Consider the following 14,166-nt stretch of genomic DNA (forward strand, 5'->3'; position numbering starts at 1 on the left):
CTGACTCTCCTTTCTGCCCCTCCCTCCCCACACCATTTTCATTCCCCTTCTGTGTGTGTGAGTGTGTGTGTGTGTGTGTGTGTGTGTGTGTGATAAGTCAGGACATGACCTGACCTGAGTCGTTCTATTGGGTTTGGGTTTTTCTGGTCGGGGTTTAGTCTTCACCTCAGGAAGCAGTACCTCGACCCCTCCTCCACCTCTCCAAGGGTTGAGGGAACGTGCTTCGAATCCTGCTCCATCTCCTCCAAGGATTCAAAGGAACACAATGAGGAGGACTGGCGTGGAGGTGTGAGCAGACTACACTGGGACTTAGCCGGGTGCCAACACCTGTACCCGGCCTCCCATTCAGCTCTCACTGCCATATGGGTTGCTGCTGACCCGAGCCCGCCAGTCTGCTGCCCCCGTCATCGCTCTCCTCTGTCCACGTCACGGCCCCACCTCGCTGCTGCTTCTCCACCCTGCTTGTGGCACCTGGGGCCCTTCCATCTCTGACGTCACAACACTGTCTCACCGTCGCGTCACCACCTTGCCAGTGGCCCATGGGTCTCTCCATCCGGGACTTCTTGTGGACGCCGGGATTACTACCCTTGAAAACCCACATAGGAATGGTACAAAGTTTAATAACAAAATTTTTACTTAAACTAGAATACATTCTTAATTCTATGACCTATAAACTTAACATATTACCCAAAAGTAACATAGAGAAAGAAAAAAAGTGTGAAACTTTCAAAAAATGCTACATTTCCCTAATGAAGGCACCTCTGCCAGGCACTGTGTTGGCTGATTGTGTTGAGTTGTGCCACACATGGAGTTCACTTGTCCCTCGAAATGTTCCAGCCTCGGAAGCCCTTATGCCATTTCGGTTGCTTGGAATTTGAGTGAGGGCCACGGCAGCCGACTGCGAACGTTCTTCTTGTCTACATCTATAAATTTTGGCTATATGATTGTTCTGATAGTGAGGATAATTTGTAACTTACTGAATACAAAAATGTGCGGAGAGAGAGAGAGAGAGAGAGAGAGAGAGAGAGAGAGACGGGATAAAATCCTCCCAAAAACGAACCCAACCGCCACCATGAGATTTTCCCTCTCGGAAAAAAAATCCAACCTAGGAACTCTGCGCTCGTTTGGCCAGACCACGAACCAAGTCATAGATGGTTTTACCCTATGACGCGGTATGGTTTCAGAACCGTATTTTCAGATCACGCGGGTAAAACCATCTATGACGCGGTTCATGATCTGGCCAAACGAGCGCAGAGTTCCTAGATTGAATTTCTTTTCCGAGGGGGAAAATCTCATGGTGGCGGTTGGGTTGGTTTTTGGGAGGATTTCTATCCTGTCTCTCTCTCTCAGCACATTTTAGTATTCAGTAAGTTACAAATTATCCTCACTATCAGAACAATCATATAGCCAAAATTTATAGATGTAGACAAGAAGAACGTTCGCAGTCGGCTGCCGTGGCCCTCACTCAAATTCCAAGCAACCGAAATGGCATAAGGGCTTCCGAGGCTGGAACATTTCGAGGGACAAGTGAACTCCACGTGTGGCACAACTCAACACAATCAGCCAACACAGTGCCTGGCAGAGGTGCCTTCATTAGGGAAATGTAGCGTTTTTTGAAAGTTTCACGCATTTTTTTTTTCTCGTAATGTTACTTTTGGGTAATATGTTAAGTTTATAGGTCATAGAATTAAGAATGTATTCTAGTTTGAGTAAAAATTTTGTTATTAAACTTTGTACCATTCCTATATGGGTTTTCAAGCCCGCAAAGTTTGTCCGGAATTCCGGACATCGATAGTAACCACGTTAGTCCAACAACGATAGTAATCTAGGGTTAAGAGGTACCCCCCTTGCAGAGGGAGTTATGGGATGCTCGCCCATCAGGCAAGTTGCTGCACTGCACTAAAACCTTAACAAATGTGAAGCACATGAAAAATCCTATGAACTCTGCATGCTATTTTTTCGGTGTATCAGAAGCAGTAGTTACCTAGATTAACCGAGATTAGGTTATGTAAAGTTTGATCAAGGTAGTTTGAATATATTCAACATGCGGTGTAGGCAGTCAAAAATTATGCAGCACGGGATGGATTGGGGCAGCGGCGGTGGGGGGGTGGAGGGTTCCCCTACGCTGACCATCCAATGACATGCCCAACACTCGTCAACAGACTGGGTGCAGCAGCTGCTAGTTTATATTGTAATTGATTACAAGAGTACGGTATATGTTAGGGACTTTTCATACTTTCAGGACTAGGGAATTTTCCCTATTTTAGGGAAATTTTGGAAGCCCATTTTTCAGTGATTTTGCCTTTCCCCCCAAAAATAAGTTTCCCACTGGTTCCCAGGTTTGCTTTGAGGTGATAGGGGGGCTGGAGTGGTGGTAATTCTTAAATCTACCGTATATATGGTCATATATGGGAGCAGATCAGAATGAGAAGGTTACACTTGGAGAGGTAAGAATTGTCTATCTTGAGGACCCTCCGCCACTATGTGGCGGGGGATCAGGCTGGTGCAGCAGATGTCCATGTAACCCCTGCAAGGCACGTTGCAGGGAGCCAAGCCGGGTCTGGGTTTAAAGCCCTTCAGGATGCCACAGTGGACCCTGGCACTGACTATACGCTTAGCTATGTTAAGAAGAGAATTAGGTTCACCTCAGGTCTTCAAGGTGATAGGACGTGCTCTGGCTAGCTCTCTCTTGGGTTGACCATGTCTGGTGGCATGAGTGACAGTGGTGCAGTGAAGGGAGGAGGCGGGGCCGGTGGGGGTACAGTTGAGTTGGTGAATTCTCTCTTGGAGAGAATAGAAGAGTTGGAGAGGACTGTGGAGGCCATGAGGAAGGAAAATTGAGTTCTTCGTTCATCAGGTCCTCAGACAGGTGATGTGCATAGTACACCGCCACAAGATGGGGGCTGGCAGGTAGTCCAGAGCCATGGCAACTGCGTATGGCTGAAGAGGACCAATCCTGTGGCTGTGGAGTGCCGTAACTCCTTCCAGGCTGTCTCTGAGCCGAGGGAGGAGCAGGAGGTGAAGGAGAGAAGGGCAGTTGACAAATCCCTGCCCAGAGGTAACAATTGGGTTGTTGGGGATAGCCAGGTCAGGTTTTTAGATAGGACCTTCTGTGCTAAAGATAGGAAGCGAAGGACCAGGGTGTGTTTTCCAGGGGCGGGGATTAGGGATGTCAGCGATAGGGTAGAGTCATGCATGTCAGGCGAGGGAGTCAAACCAATCGTCTGTCTGAGCGTGGGAGGGAACGACATAGGCAGGTTAGGTAGCGAGCAGCTTCTGCGTCGCTACAGGGAGGCTCTTTGTGGAGTTACGTCCAAGGGCGGGGTTCCTGTGGTGTGTGGGGTTCTGGCAAGGTGGCAGGTTGGTAGCATTTGGCTGTCCAGGGCTATTGCATTAAACTGCAGGTTGGCAAATTATTGCAAAGCCAATGGATGGACATTTGTCGACGCCTGGGACCGTTTCTTTGGCAGGAACCACCTATACCAGAGGGACAGGGTTCACCTTTCACAGGAGGGGGTACAGATCTTGTCTGATGCCCTTGAACATGGATTGGGGGCCCTGCAGGGTTTTTTAGGGTAAGTAAGAAGGGGCCTAAGCTGGCAATACCAAGTGGGAGCACTAAATGTAGTAATAATAATAGCAGCTGCAGGGTAAAGCAAGGGGTAGGTCTAAATGTGTACTATACAAACAGTAGAAGTATTAGGAATAAGATAGATTTATTGAGGGGAAAGGCGTGCGTAGAGAGATTTGATATGACAGTGATCACAGAGTCATGGATAAACACTGCAGACAGACACTTTCTCCCAGAATTAGAGACTGAAGGGTACAACTTATTCCACCAAGATCGAATAGGCAGGAAGGGGGGTGGGGTCGCACTCTTCGTCAGGGACAATCTTAAGTGTACAAGTTATTCCACCAAGATCGGATAGGCAGGAAGGGGGGTGGGGTCACACTCTTCGTCAGGGACAATCTTAAGTGTGTCATTAACAAATCAATCAAGGTAGATAGCAATACAGAATCCCTCTGGGTAGAAACAATAGGTAGGAAGGAGAAGCTTGTCATAGGAGTACTTTACAGACCGCCCAACCTTAACAGGGATAGTAGCCAACCCCTTTTACAGGAAATTAGTAGGGCGTCAAGATATAGAAATGTGTGTGTAATTGGGGATTTCAATTATAGGAACATAGAGTGGGATATTTTATCCGGAGACCAAGAGGTACAGGATTTGTTCGATGTGATACAGGATAGTTTCCTTAACCAGTTAATTAGAACACCAATGAGGGAAGAAAATATTTTGGATTTGTTGTTAACTAATAGAGAGGATATAATAAGCAACATTGAGGTTGGGGATTCATTAGGTAGCAGTGACCATAAGGAAATTAGATTTAATATTAAATGGGAGGACAGAGTCAGCAGTAACAACACATTAATACCTGACTTCAGGAAGGCAGACTATGAGGGGTTAAGAAAGCAGCTGCAAAGGCTTAGGGGAGTAAGGTCAGAAGTAGGTCAGGACCCAGAGTAGGGAGGGGCATTAATCTCTGGTGAGGTCACTAATCAGGTCAGTAACTTGGAGGGTGAATACAATAGTCTGGTCAGGGAGATTAAACTAGGGCAGAAACAGTTTATACCTCACAGGGAAGTCAGGTCAATAGGTAATTACCTGCGATGGATGACAGACAGGCTAAAAACTGAAATAGGAAGGAAAAAAGGACTATATGTTAGAATCAAAAGGGGGGAAACTCACCTAAGGGATAGTTACAACTATTTAGCTAGAACAGTAAAGAAGAACACGCGTATGGCAAAACGTAATTATGAGATCAGAATTGCCAGGGAAGCAAAGACCAATCCAAAGGGCTTCTTTCAGCTTTATAAGACCAAGATTAGGGATAAGATAGGGCTGCTTAAGTCAGGAGAATCACTGATTGATAGAGATGAGGAAATGAGAGAGGCGTTAAATAGATCTTTCTTAACTGTATTTACCAAAGAAAGATTAGATGATATACCTCAGGGAGAACAGATCTACAGTGAAGAGGTAGAAGGATTAACCGACATCAACATAAGTAGGGAGCTCGTGATTAGACAGATAGATAGACTTAAAGTCACTAAGGCGCCAGGGCCAGATGAACTTTTTCCCAGGGTAATAAAGGAATGTGAAACTGAAATCAGTGGGCAGTTAACAGAAGTATTTAGGAAGTCACTAGACACAGGGGTGGTGCCTGTTTCATGGAGACAGGCACACATTATTCCAGTATTTAAGAAGGGTTACAAATCTTCTATGGAAAACTATAGGCCGATAAGTTTGACATCAGTTATAGGTAAAATGCTTGAGTCAATAATAGCTGATAGTATTAGGGACCATATTGACAGACATAATTTAATTCACAACTCACAGCATGGGTTTATCAAAGGAAAGTCGTGCCTCACTAATCTTTTATCCTTTTACAATTGAGTATACGGGGCAGCTGACAATGATGAGAGCCATGATGTAGTTTATTTTGATTTTAGTAAGGCCTTCGATAAGGTACCTCACCAGAGACTGTTTAATAAAGTCAGGGCTCATAGGATAAGAGGGAAGGTATTTGATTGGATTAAGGCGTGGACTAGCGACAGGAAACAAAGGGTTACCATTAGCGGTAAAAAATCTGAATGGGGTAATGTTACCAGTGAGGTTCCTCAAGGTTCAGTTTTAGGCCTGCTTTTATTCATTATCTACATCAATGACATAGACAATGGGATAACTAGTGAAATAAGTAAATTTGCAGATGACACCAAAATAGGATGCACTATTAGGACAAGGGAGGATGCTAGAGCACTGCAGGAGGATCTCAACAAACTGTCAGCTTAGTCAGAGAAAAGGCAGATGAATTTTAACATCACCAAGTGTAGCATACTTAGTGTAGGAACACGCAACCCATTACACGGGTATAGCTTATACTCTGCAGCGATAGGCAGATCAGAGTGTGAAAGGGATTTGGGAGTGTTAGTGAACTCTGGCCTAAAACAAAGGAAGCAATGTATTAGTGCGAGGAATAGGGCTAACATGGTATTAGGCTTTATTAACAGGACGGTAACCAACAGGAGTGCAGAGGTCATCCTCAGACTCTATTTAGTGTTAGTTAGGCCACAATTAGATTATGCTGTCCAGTTTTGGTGCCCACACTACAGAATGGACATCAACTTGCTAGAATCAGTTCAGAGGAGGATGACCAAGATGATTCAGGGGCTGAGGAACCTCCCATATCAAAACATCTAAACTTACATTCACTACAAAGACAAAGAGTGCAGGGAGATTTGATAGAAGTATTCAAATGGGTCAAGGGTTACAACAAAGGCGATATAAGTAAAGTACTGAGAATTAGCCAGCAGGAGAGAACATGCAGTAATGGATTTAAATTAGAAAAGTATAGATTTAGGAGAGATATAGGCAAGCATTGGTTTAGTAATAGGGTGGTGGGGAAATGTAATAGACTCAGCAATCACATAGTTAGTGCAGGGACGATAGCTTGTTTTAAGAGTAGACTGGACAGCTACATGGACGAGGATGACAGGTGGCAGTGAGGTGTGGGTGCAGTAAGGAGACAGGGTACTGGAGCGTACGCCTGTACTGAAGGTATACAAGGATCAAGCCTCTACCTGTAACCCCTGAAACTACACCTCACCCATCGTGAGTAGTGGGGGGGATTCTGGAGCTGCCCTGTGTAGGCCACTCGGCCTCTTGCAGTTTCCCTACGTTCTTATGTAGGCATTATTACCATGATAGCATTCCTACCCAACTCAGACATTGCTGTGACACTGGCAGCACCAGCAGCCTCCACTCTGTTAGTGTCTCCCAGCACTGTGTTTACCCCTATGGGCGACACAGTGCCCCTCAGGATGTGGTAGCAATGCGCCTTCGGCAAGGCTATAGGTACTACTGGGAGGTTAGTAACTCCCCTGGTGTCTGCTGCACGCTATGTGCCAGGCCGAGGGGCCACACACTGCAACACTATGTCATGGAATGCCCTTTCATTGCTAAGTTTAAACCACGGGACTGCCCTGACCTGTCCCAAACAATTTGTTGGCTCCTGAACCATGATGTCATCCCTGCTATCCTCAAAGAACACCCTCAGTTTGCACCAAGGTGGTGCTGCAGTGTGTGGCAGCCTGAAATACTGCCATGCTATATATACAAGGCTGTGATTTTTGCAGTATTCTACTTTAAGGCCTATTTACTCTAGCTCTGTATGCATTCCCATCTAGTGCTTGGGCAATGTATTTCTCCGTCCCCACATTTTGTTTTCTTGTTGTCTAGGGGGAGCCCGGCAGGTACCGCCCCCCTCCCTTGTTGTGCATTCATTCCTACCATTGTATCTTTTTAGTTTCATGGTGCTACCTACACATGTATTATTAATTGTATAGGTAATAGTTTATACTATCAGTCTTTCACATTTGCTAAGGCATGAAGTTGACTTTAAACTGTATGCTGATGATACACAGTTCTATTTGTCGCTGAGTGGTGTGGAAAACATTGAAGATAAGCTGAGCAGAATTATGGATGATGTTGGGAAGTGGATGAATTCTAAGCAACTGAAGCTGAATGAAGATAAAACTGAATGCTTGATTGTGGGGAAGAACAAGGATCTCAGGAGGCTAGATATTTCCACTCTTCGGATAAAAGATAACACTATGACCGTAAAAAAGTCAGTCAAAGATCTAGGTGTGATACTTGACTGCATTCTACCATTCAAAGAACAGATCAATCAGGTGGTGAGAACGGCAGGCTACCATCTGAGAAATATTGCATTTGTCAAGAAATACCTGGATGATAAGACTATGAAGATGCTTATATATAATCATGTAACTAATAAGCTGGATTATTGTAACTCACTTTATTATGGCCTTCCTAAATATCTGCTGAAGAAACTACAACTTGTTATGAACAGAGCTGCGAGGCTAATTAAGGGTCTGCCCCCGCCCCCCGTGAGAGAATAACACCTGCACTTATAGACTTGCATTGGCTACCCATTAAGGCACGAATAGTCTACAAAATATGTGTCTTATCAAGCAACGCGACTTGGTAAACCTGGATATTTGAGAAATATACTACAAGATTTTTATTTGGACACCACCATGTCAGTGAGACACAGTACAGAACGGTATAGACTTTATGAGCCCAGGGTCAACCTGGACCTGGGTTTCAGAGCATTTGAGAAGAGTGCCCCGCGGCTCTATAATGAGTTACCCGGGGATGTAAGAACAGTGACAGTCTGGCAATCTTCAAGAAAGCGCTGGACTCACTTATTCACTAAATCCTACGACTTGACAAATATGAGGATTGAGGACAACTTTAGGTGCTAATATTACTGTTATAATGTTAGCGGCCCTGTGGAGCGCTGCTACGGCGGCGGACCGGGGCCTGAAACCTCATCAACGGTAAACGGTAACCACATTCTGCCATGCCTGGGGGTTGGGATGGCATGTTCCTCCCTTCTCCCTTGTTGTTTACCAGCAACAATAAACTATCAATCAATAGGAACCTTTTGGGTTTTATATCTAAACCTCACCTTACAGCGCCTTCTGTGATAGTTTCTCCGGCCTCTACTTTTCCACCAAATCCATTCCATCTTCCTTCACCGAAACCTCTTTTCTTGTATCCGAGCAGGAGTTTGTTTGTTTCCCTGATGAGGACGAGGGTGTACTGTTTCCGCGGCCGACACGACATTTTGGAGCTGGCGCCTGGCGGGAGCTAGACGTCCCAATATCAGCAGCTGACCACAGGCTTGCCTTCTTCTTCTTCTTTTGACCTGTGACGCTGTGTATCGCTTCTAAAGGCGGCTTTACAATTCCTAGTCGGCAATACGTGCTCGGCTGCATTTTTGGTCTGGGTCTGGGTCTGGAAGCCCTTCTCGCGGCAAGTTTTCTGCAGCTGAACGCGTCCGTCTTGTATTGCCGACTGGCGGCTGAGTACAACATGTCGGCGTCAATAAAACAAGAAATGACAGATACAGACAACAAGATTTGGAGCCAGGAGGCCGAGGTGGCATTGCTAGAAGAAGTGAGGCAGCATAGATACTTGTGGGACCCACAAGATAAGCTGTATGAGAAGCTGAGTCTACGCAAAACAACTTTTGAGAGAGTGGCAGCAACATATATATTACGATAAATGTTTATCTCTTTGCGAGATATCAATCGATCGAAGGAGGTAATGAACGATTATTTTCGTGTATTATATAATCACACTATGCAATGCCTGGGGGTTGCGATGGCATGTTCCTCCCTTCTCCTTTGTTGTTAAATGCAACAATGAACAATCAATCAATACTGATAAAACTCGTTTACTTAAAGTATTTCTACAAAATTAGGCTATATGGACCAAACTCGATCATTGTGGTTTTAAGATATGGTAGTAGCCTTTTTGGGTGTCTGGGATGAATTCATGCCCTTGCATTTACTAGCAGTTTACGTCTTGATAATCCCGGCGGCTTCTCCCACGTGAGAACGTACTTGCTCCCGAGAGCACCCAGCTGGTCTAGCCGCTAGATCGTCGCGGCTGAATTGCCGACTAAGAATTGCCAGGTGTAAAGCCGCCTTAAGTCCTCCTCCATTCGTTCCTCTTTTCTTCTTTTTCACTTATATACACTTTTCTTTTCGGTATTACATCACTTTCTTAAGCACTTCATCCTGATCTTAGGTTTTCTGTCCTATTCTTTCCCTGATTTACTTGCCTGTGTGCTTTGCTATTTTCCACTATTACACTTTTCACTCCACTTTCACTGCTCAGATTTTTTTTCCCAGCAACATGTCAAGAAAATTTTTGTGTGAGGTATTAATTTCACTGTTTTCTCCTTACTGCCATATATATAGTCCTAACACGTACGGTACTTATATTTCTCCATCTTCCTCCTCCAATCTATTATATGCCACTCCTCTTCCCCAATAATTTCCACCACAGATGTCAATAGCCTTTGCCTCTCCTCTTCATACTTGTCACAGGTCACTATCAAGGTGCTCTATTATTGTTTCCTTTTCCCCTAAACACAAGCTGCAGTTTTGGTCCTGTCCGTCTCTACTTCTCCCCTTTACTTCTAGAGTTCCTTGCCTTGAACAGCAGCTTAGCTTAAATTACTCCCCCAGTCTCTCTGATACCAATTTTCTCTTTCAGGCTTTTGTTTTCTCCTGTACCGTCGACTTTTCTGCTGCTCCTGCTTGTCATTTTTCCAGGCCATTGGTGGCAATGCACTAATTCTTGTGTCGTGCCCGGAAATTCGGGGCACATTAATTGATGTTAAAAGAAAATTCAACTAATGGGGAATCTGGGGATAAATCAAGGGGGACTCACCCTGGGGGTAGAGTTGCTGCCACCACCCTGAGATCTACCGATGAACTATGTGTCACCGGTAACTCACTGGGAACCTTAAAGTACATGTATATAAAAAGACTATATATATATATATATATATATATATATATATATATATATATATATATATATATATATATATATATATATATATATATATATATATATATATATATATATATATATATATATATATATATATATATATATATATATATATATATATACATATATATATTGAGGAACCTGTCATTAAACTAGAACTTAGTGTTGAACGTGTATCCTTTGTGCCCTGCCTCGTTCCCTCCTCCCCTCGGTGTTCTGTGTGGGCCGCTGTGAGTGACATGGTGCCCGTGTGGCTGTTCTGAGGATCACGCCACCTGCCTGCCCGTGTATGGTGTGTGGTAGGGGGGGTGGCGTAACACTTGGTGTCAAAAGGAGTGGGGATAAGTGAACAGTGAAGCGCGCCGAGTGTCATGGCGTCCCCCAATGGTCGCCGTGAGGGTGAGGTGAGGAGACGGGCAAAGCCGAGGCTGACCCGGGTGAGGTGAAGCCGGGCCAGATGGATTTGTTCGCTGCCATGCTGCCTGGCCGAGATGGAAAAGAGGGCAGACGAGAGGGCACGCCATCTTGCCGAGGTCCTCCAGAGCAGTCTCTCGTCCCTGAAGGTGGAAACCCAGCAGTACATCGAGAAGGCCTGCGACAGCGTTAAGAGTGAACTGCTGGGAGAGGTGCAGACTCTGAAAGGCGAGGTCCAGGGCCTGAGGGAGGAGGTGGAGGCGGAGAGGCAGCGGCGAGAGTTGGCAACGTCACGCGGGGAGGAACAAGAAGCGTCACGTGTGCTGGCGGCAAGCACCAGGGTGACGGACTTGCTGGGGTCCTCGTGGGGCCCCTGGCAAGAACCCCTGGGGCCTCGCAGCGTTGTGTCAGAGCCAGCAGCTGCCGCAGGAGGTCGGGGAGCCCCCGCCTCGGTGCCTCCCTCACCCCCTCCCTCTCCATGCCAGCCGGCTCGCAGGTCACGTAGTCCGCTCTCTCTCCCATGGCAGCAGCGAGAGCCTCAGCTGCAAGCCGGCCGGCATGGCGAAGAGGGAGGCGGTGAGAGAGGCAACGAGGCAGGGTTAATGGGTCCGACTCCAGCACCAGCTGGACCCAAGGGAGCGGCTTCGACGGCTCCCCAGCCTCCTGCAGCCTCCACCGGCTCCGCCACGATGCCACCAGGCTTCAGGGGCCCTTGCCAGGGGCCCCACGCGGAGCCCCGCCAGTCCGCCACCCGTGCACCCGCCTCCAGCACACGTGACGCTTCTTGTTCCTCCCCGCACCACGTTGCCACCTCTGAGCCCACGTGGTCCGCCCGCTCCCCTCTGCAGCCCCCCAGCCTCCCGGCGCTCAGGGAGGCTTAAGCCAGCGGGGCACGACGGGAAGTTGGCATGGGAGGCCCAGTTCAAGATGCCAGCTGCTGCCCAGGGCTGGGGCGAGGATGAGAAGGCGCTGCAGCTGACAACAGCGCTACGGGGCTCAGTGGACGGGCCCGGCCGCTTGGTGGGGAGCGCCGAGAGGACCTTGGGGCGGCCTGACATGCCGGCCGCTACACGACTCCAGGACGCGCCACAGAGGCTGTGTGGCGTCACGGGGCACTGCGTGCAGTCTGAGGGCCCAGTGGAGGCTCGTATCGGCGTAGGCATCGCTGTGGAGCGCCGGCCGACGGACGTCGTCGATCGAGACGAGCCGTGCGTACTGGGCCTCGACTACCTGACGCAGGGCGAGGCCTGTGCCGACCTTGGACGGGAGCTGGAGAGGCTGCGCGGACAGGCGCCTTTGCTTCCGAAGGTCGGCTGTGCAGAGGTAGTCGCGGCGGAGCGACTGCACCTTGCCCTGGGGACGGAGGCCAGGAAGGTCCTGTGTTGCCGGTCGGACGCGATGCCAGCGGAAGGCGCAGTGGAGTCCACGGAGGGCCTGCAGCTGCCTGATAGTGTGGCAGCCGGACGGAGTCTCGAAGGAGCGGGGGAGGAGTTAGTCACGGCGCTGGTGGCTAACTCCTACGACGAGGCTCGGAACCCGCTGGTGCCAAGCTGGGCACCTGTGAGGAGGTGGAACGATCAGAGGAGACGTCGGGGAGCGCGGAGTCGGCCGCTGTGAGGCCGCTGCCCGACTTCCTGGAGGATTTGGCGCACCGGAGCGCCGCTAACCTGACGGAGGCGCAGACGGAGAAATTACGCCACACCCTGGCCCAGTACGCGGACGTGTTCAGCAGGGGTGACTTGGATCTGGGCCGCACGGGGTTGGTGAAGCATGGCATCAACACGGGAAATAGTGTGCCCACCAGGAGCCCGCCCCGACGTGTCGTGCCGGTCAGGCGGGAGGAACTGCAGCGCGCCGTCAACGAGCTGGCGGCGCAGGGGGTGATGGAGCGGACAGACAGTCCGTGGCCCTCAGCAGTCGTCCTGGATATGAAGAAGGACGGCACGCAGCGCTTCTGTGCGGACTGCCGGGTGCTGAGGGATGAGACTGGCGAGGACTCTCACCCCCTGCCGTGGACCGACGACGCGCTGACGAGGGCCTTGGAGTTCGGGGCCTTGACGATGACCAGCGGCCTAGCGGCGGCCGCCCCGCCCTGCCATGACCTCCGGGGCCGGATGGCGAAGGTGAAGATGAAGGCAGCGTCGATGAAGGCGAGCCCGGAGGGTCTCCGTGGCTCGTGCGGGGGCTGTGGCAAGAGGGGGCATAGGTGCAGTCGGTGCCTGGGGGAGCGAAGGACGCGTTCCCTCGACCGGCTGAGCCCCGACGCCCTCCAGCCGCGCTGTAAGGACTGTGGCCAGTCAGGCCACCGCTTGAGTGCCTGTCTCAGGTCCAGGGACGCGGCGCGGGCGGGAAGCGCGGACGGGCTGGAGAAGGGAGTCGACTTCCAGCCGTCTCCCGCCCTCGGGCCCCGCCTTTCCCCTCCCTGAGGTATTCCTATGTCATATGTACCTGGTTTGCTATAGATGTACACCCGCGCGAGGGTAAGGTTTTCGTAGAGAAATCCCAACCATGTTCTGACTATCATTGTGAGAGGAGAAACTAGATTCTGTCGAGTGTCCATTCGCCCACTTCTGTCAGTTCGGGAAATCGTGCCTTTATTTCGTTATTAACTGTGAATCGTGTCATCAGGCATGACTATGTATACCTCCTAAACCAAGTACAACATGAATAAATGTGCCAAGCCTTGTTTATAGGTTCTTTATTTTTCTCTTCTCCCCGTCGTGAGTTCCGTCCGGCCGGCTGTGTAGTTAAGGTAACCTTTTACCGCCTCGAGTTTTCCCCGGTCCCCAACGTTACCCCCTGCCCAAGGGGTCAGAGTCTCGCTCTGGGTCACTTTAACCCCTAGTTAAGTCCTTAGTCTTTTGTTGTATACACATATTTTAAGGTTCCCAGTGAGCTACCGGTGACATAGTTCATCGGTAGATCTCTGGGTGGTGGCAGCAACTTTACCCCCAGGGTGAGTCCCCTTTGATTTATCCCCAGATTCCCCATTAGTTGAATTTTCTTTTAACATCATTTAGTGCCCCGAATTTCCGGGCCCGGACACGGCGAGTGCGCAGACCCCCCCGGAGGTTAATAGAGGAGTGTTAATGCTGAATGCCTTAGGATGTATGGGTTTAAGCGTGGGTAAAGGACCTGCGTGTGTGAGCCGGGAGAATTGAGTCCGGGTTACTTCCCCCCATATAGTTTTCTTTCAGGTGTCTTATCAGAGCGGTCAGGGATTAGTATGGAAGTGGACAGGGTATTTTAATTCGGGAGTTTGGTGAGAAAGTCTAACTTGACAGCCAACACCATTCGGGGTCAAA

The 14,166-nt window shown here is 48.9% G+C and overlaps 1 protein-coding gene across 1 annotated transcript in view; it reads right to left on the reverse strand.

The window, feature by feature from the left end:
- Positions 1-8,843, reverse strand: part of LOC126997283 (oxidized purine nucleoside triphosphate hydrolase-like) — a 52,092-nt gene extending 43,249 nt beyond the window's left edge. The window contains exon 1 of the mRNA XM_050858281.1: positions 8,547-8,843. Coding sequence (XP_050714238.1) covers positions 8,547-8,704 — 158 coding nt within the window. The 5' untranslated portion in view covers positions 8,705-8,843. The remainder of the gene's footprint in view (positions 1-8,546) is intronic.
- Between the last annotated feature and the right edge of the window lie 5,323 nt (positions 8,844-14,166).

Source organism: Eriocheir sinensis, chromosome 12, assembly GCF_024679095.1.
Source record: "Eriocheir sinensis breed Jianghai 21 chromosome 12, ASM2467909v1, whole genome shotgun sequence".
NCBI classification, from domain to species: domain Eukaryota; kingdom Metazoa; phylum Arthropoda; class Malacostraca; order Decapoda; family Varunidae; genus Eriocheir; species Eriocheir sinensis.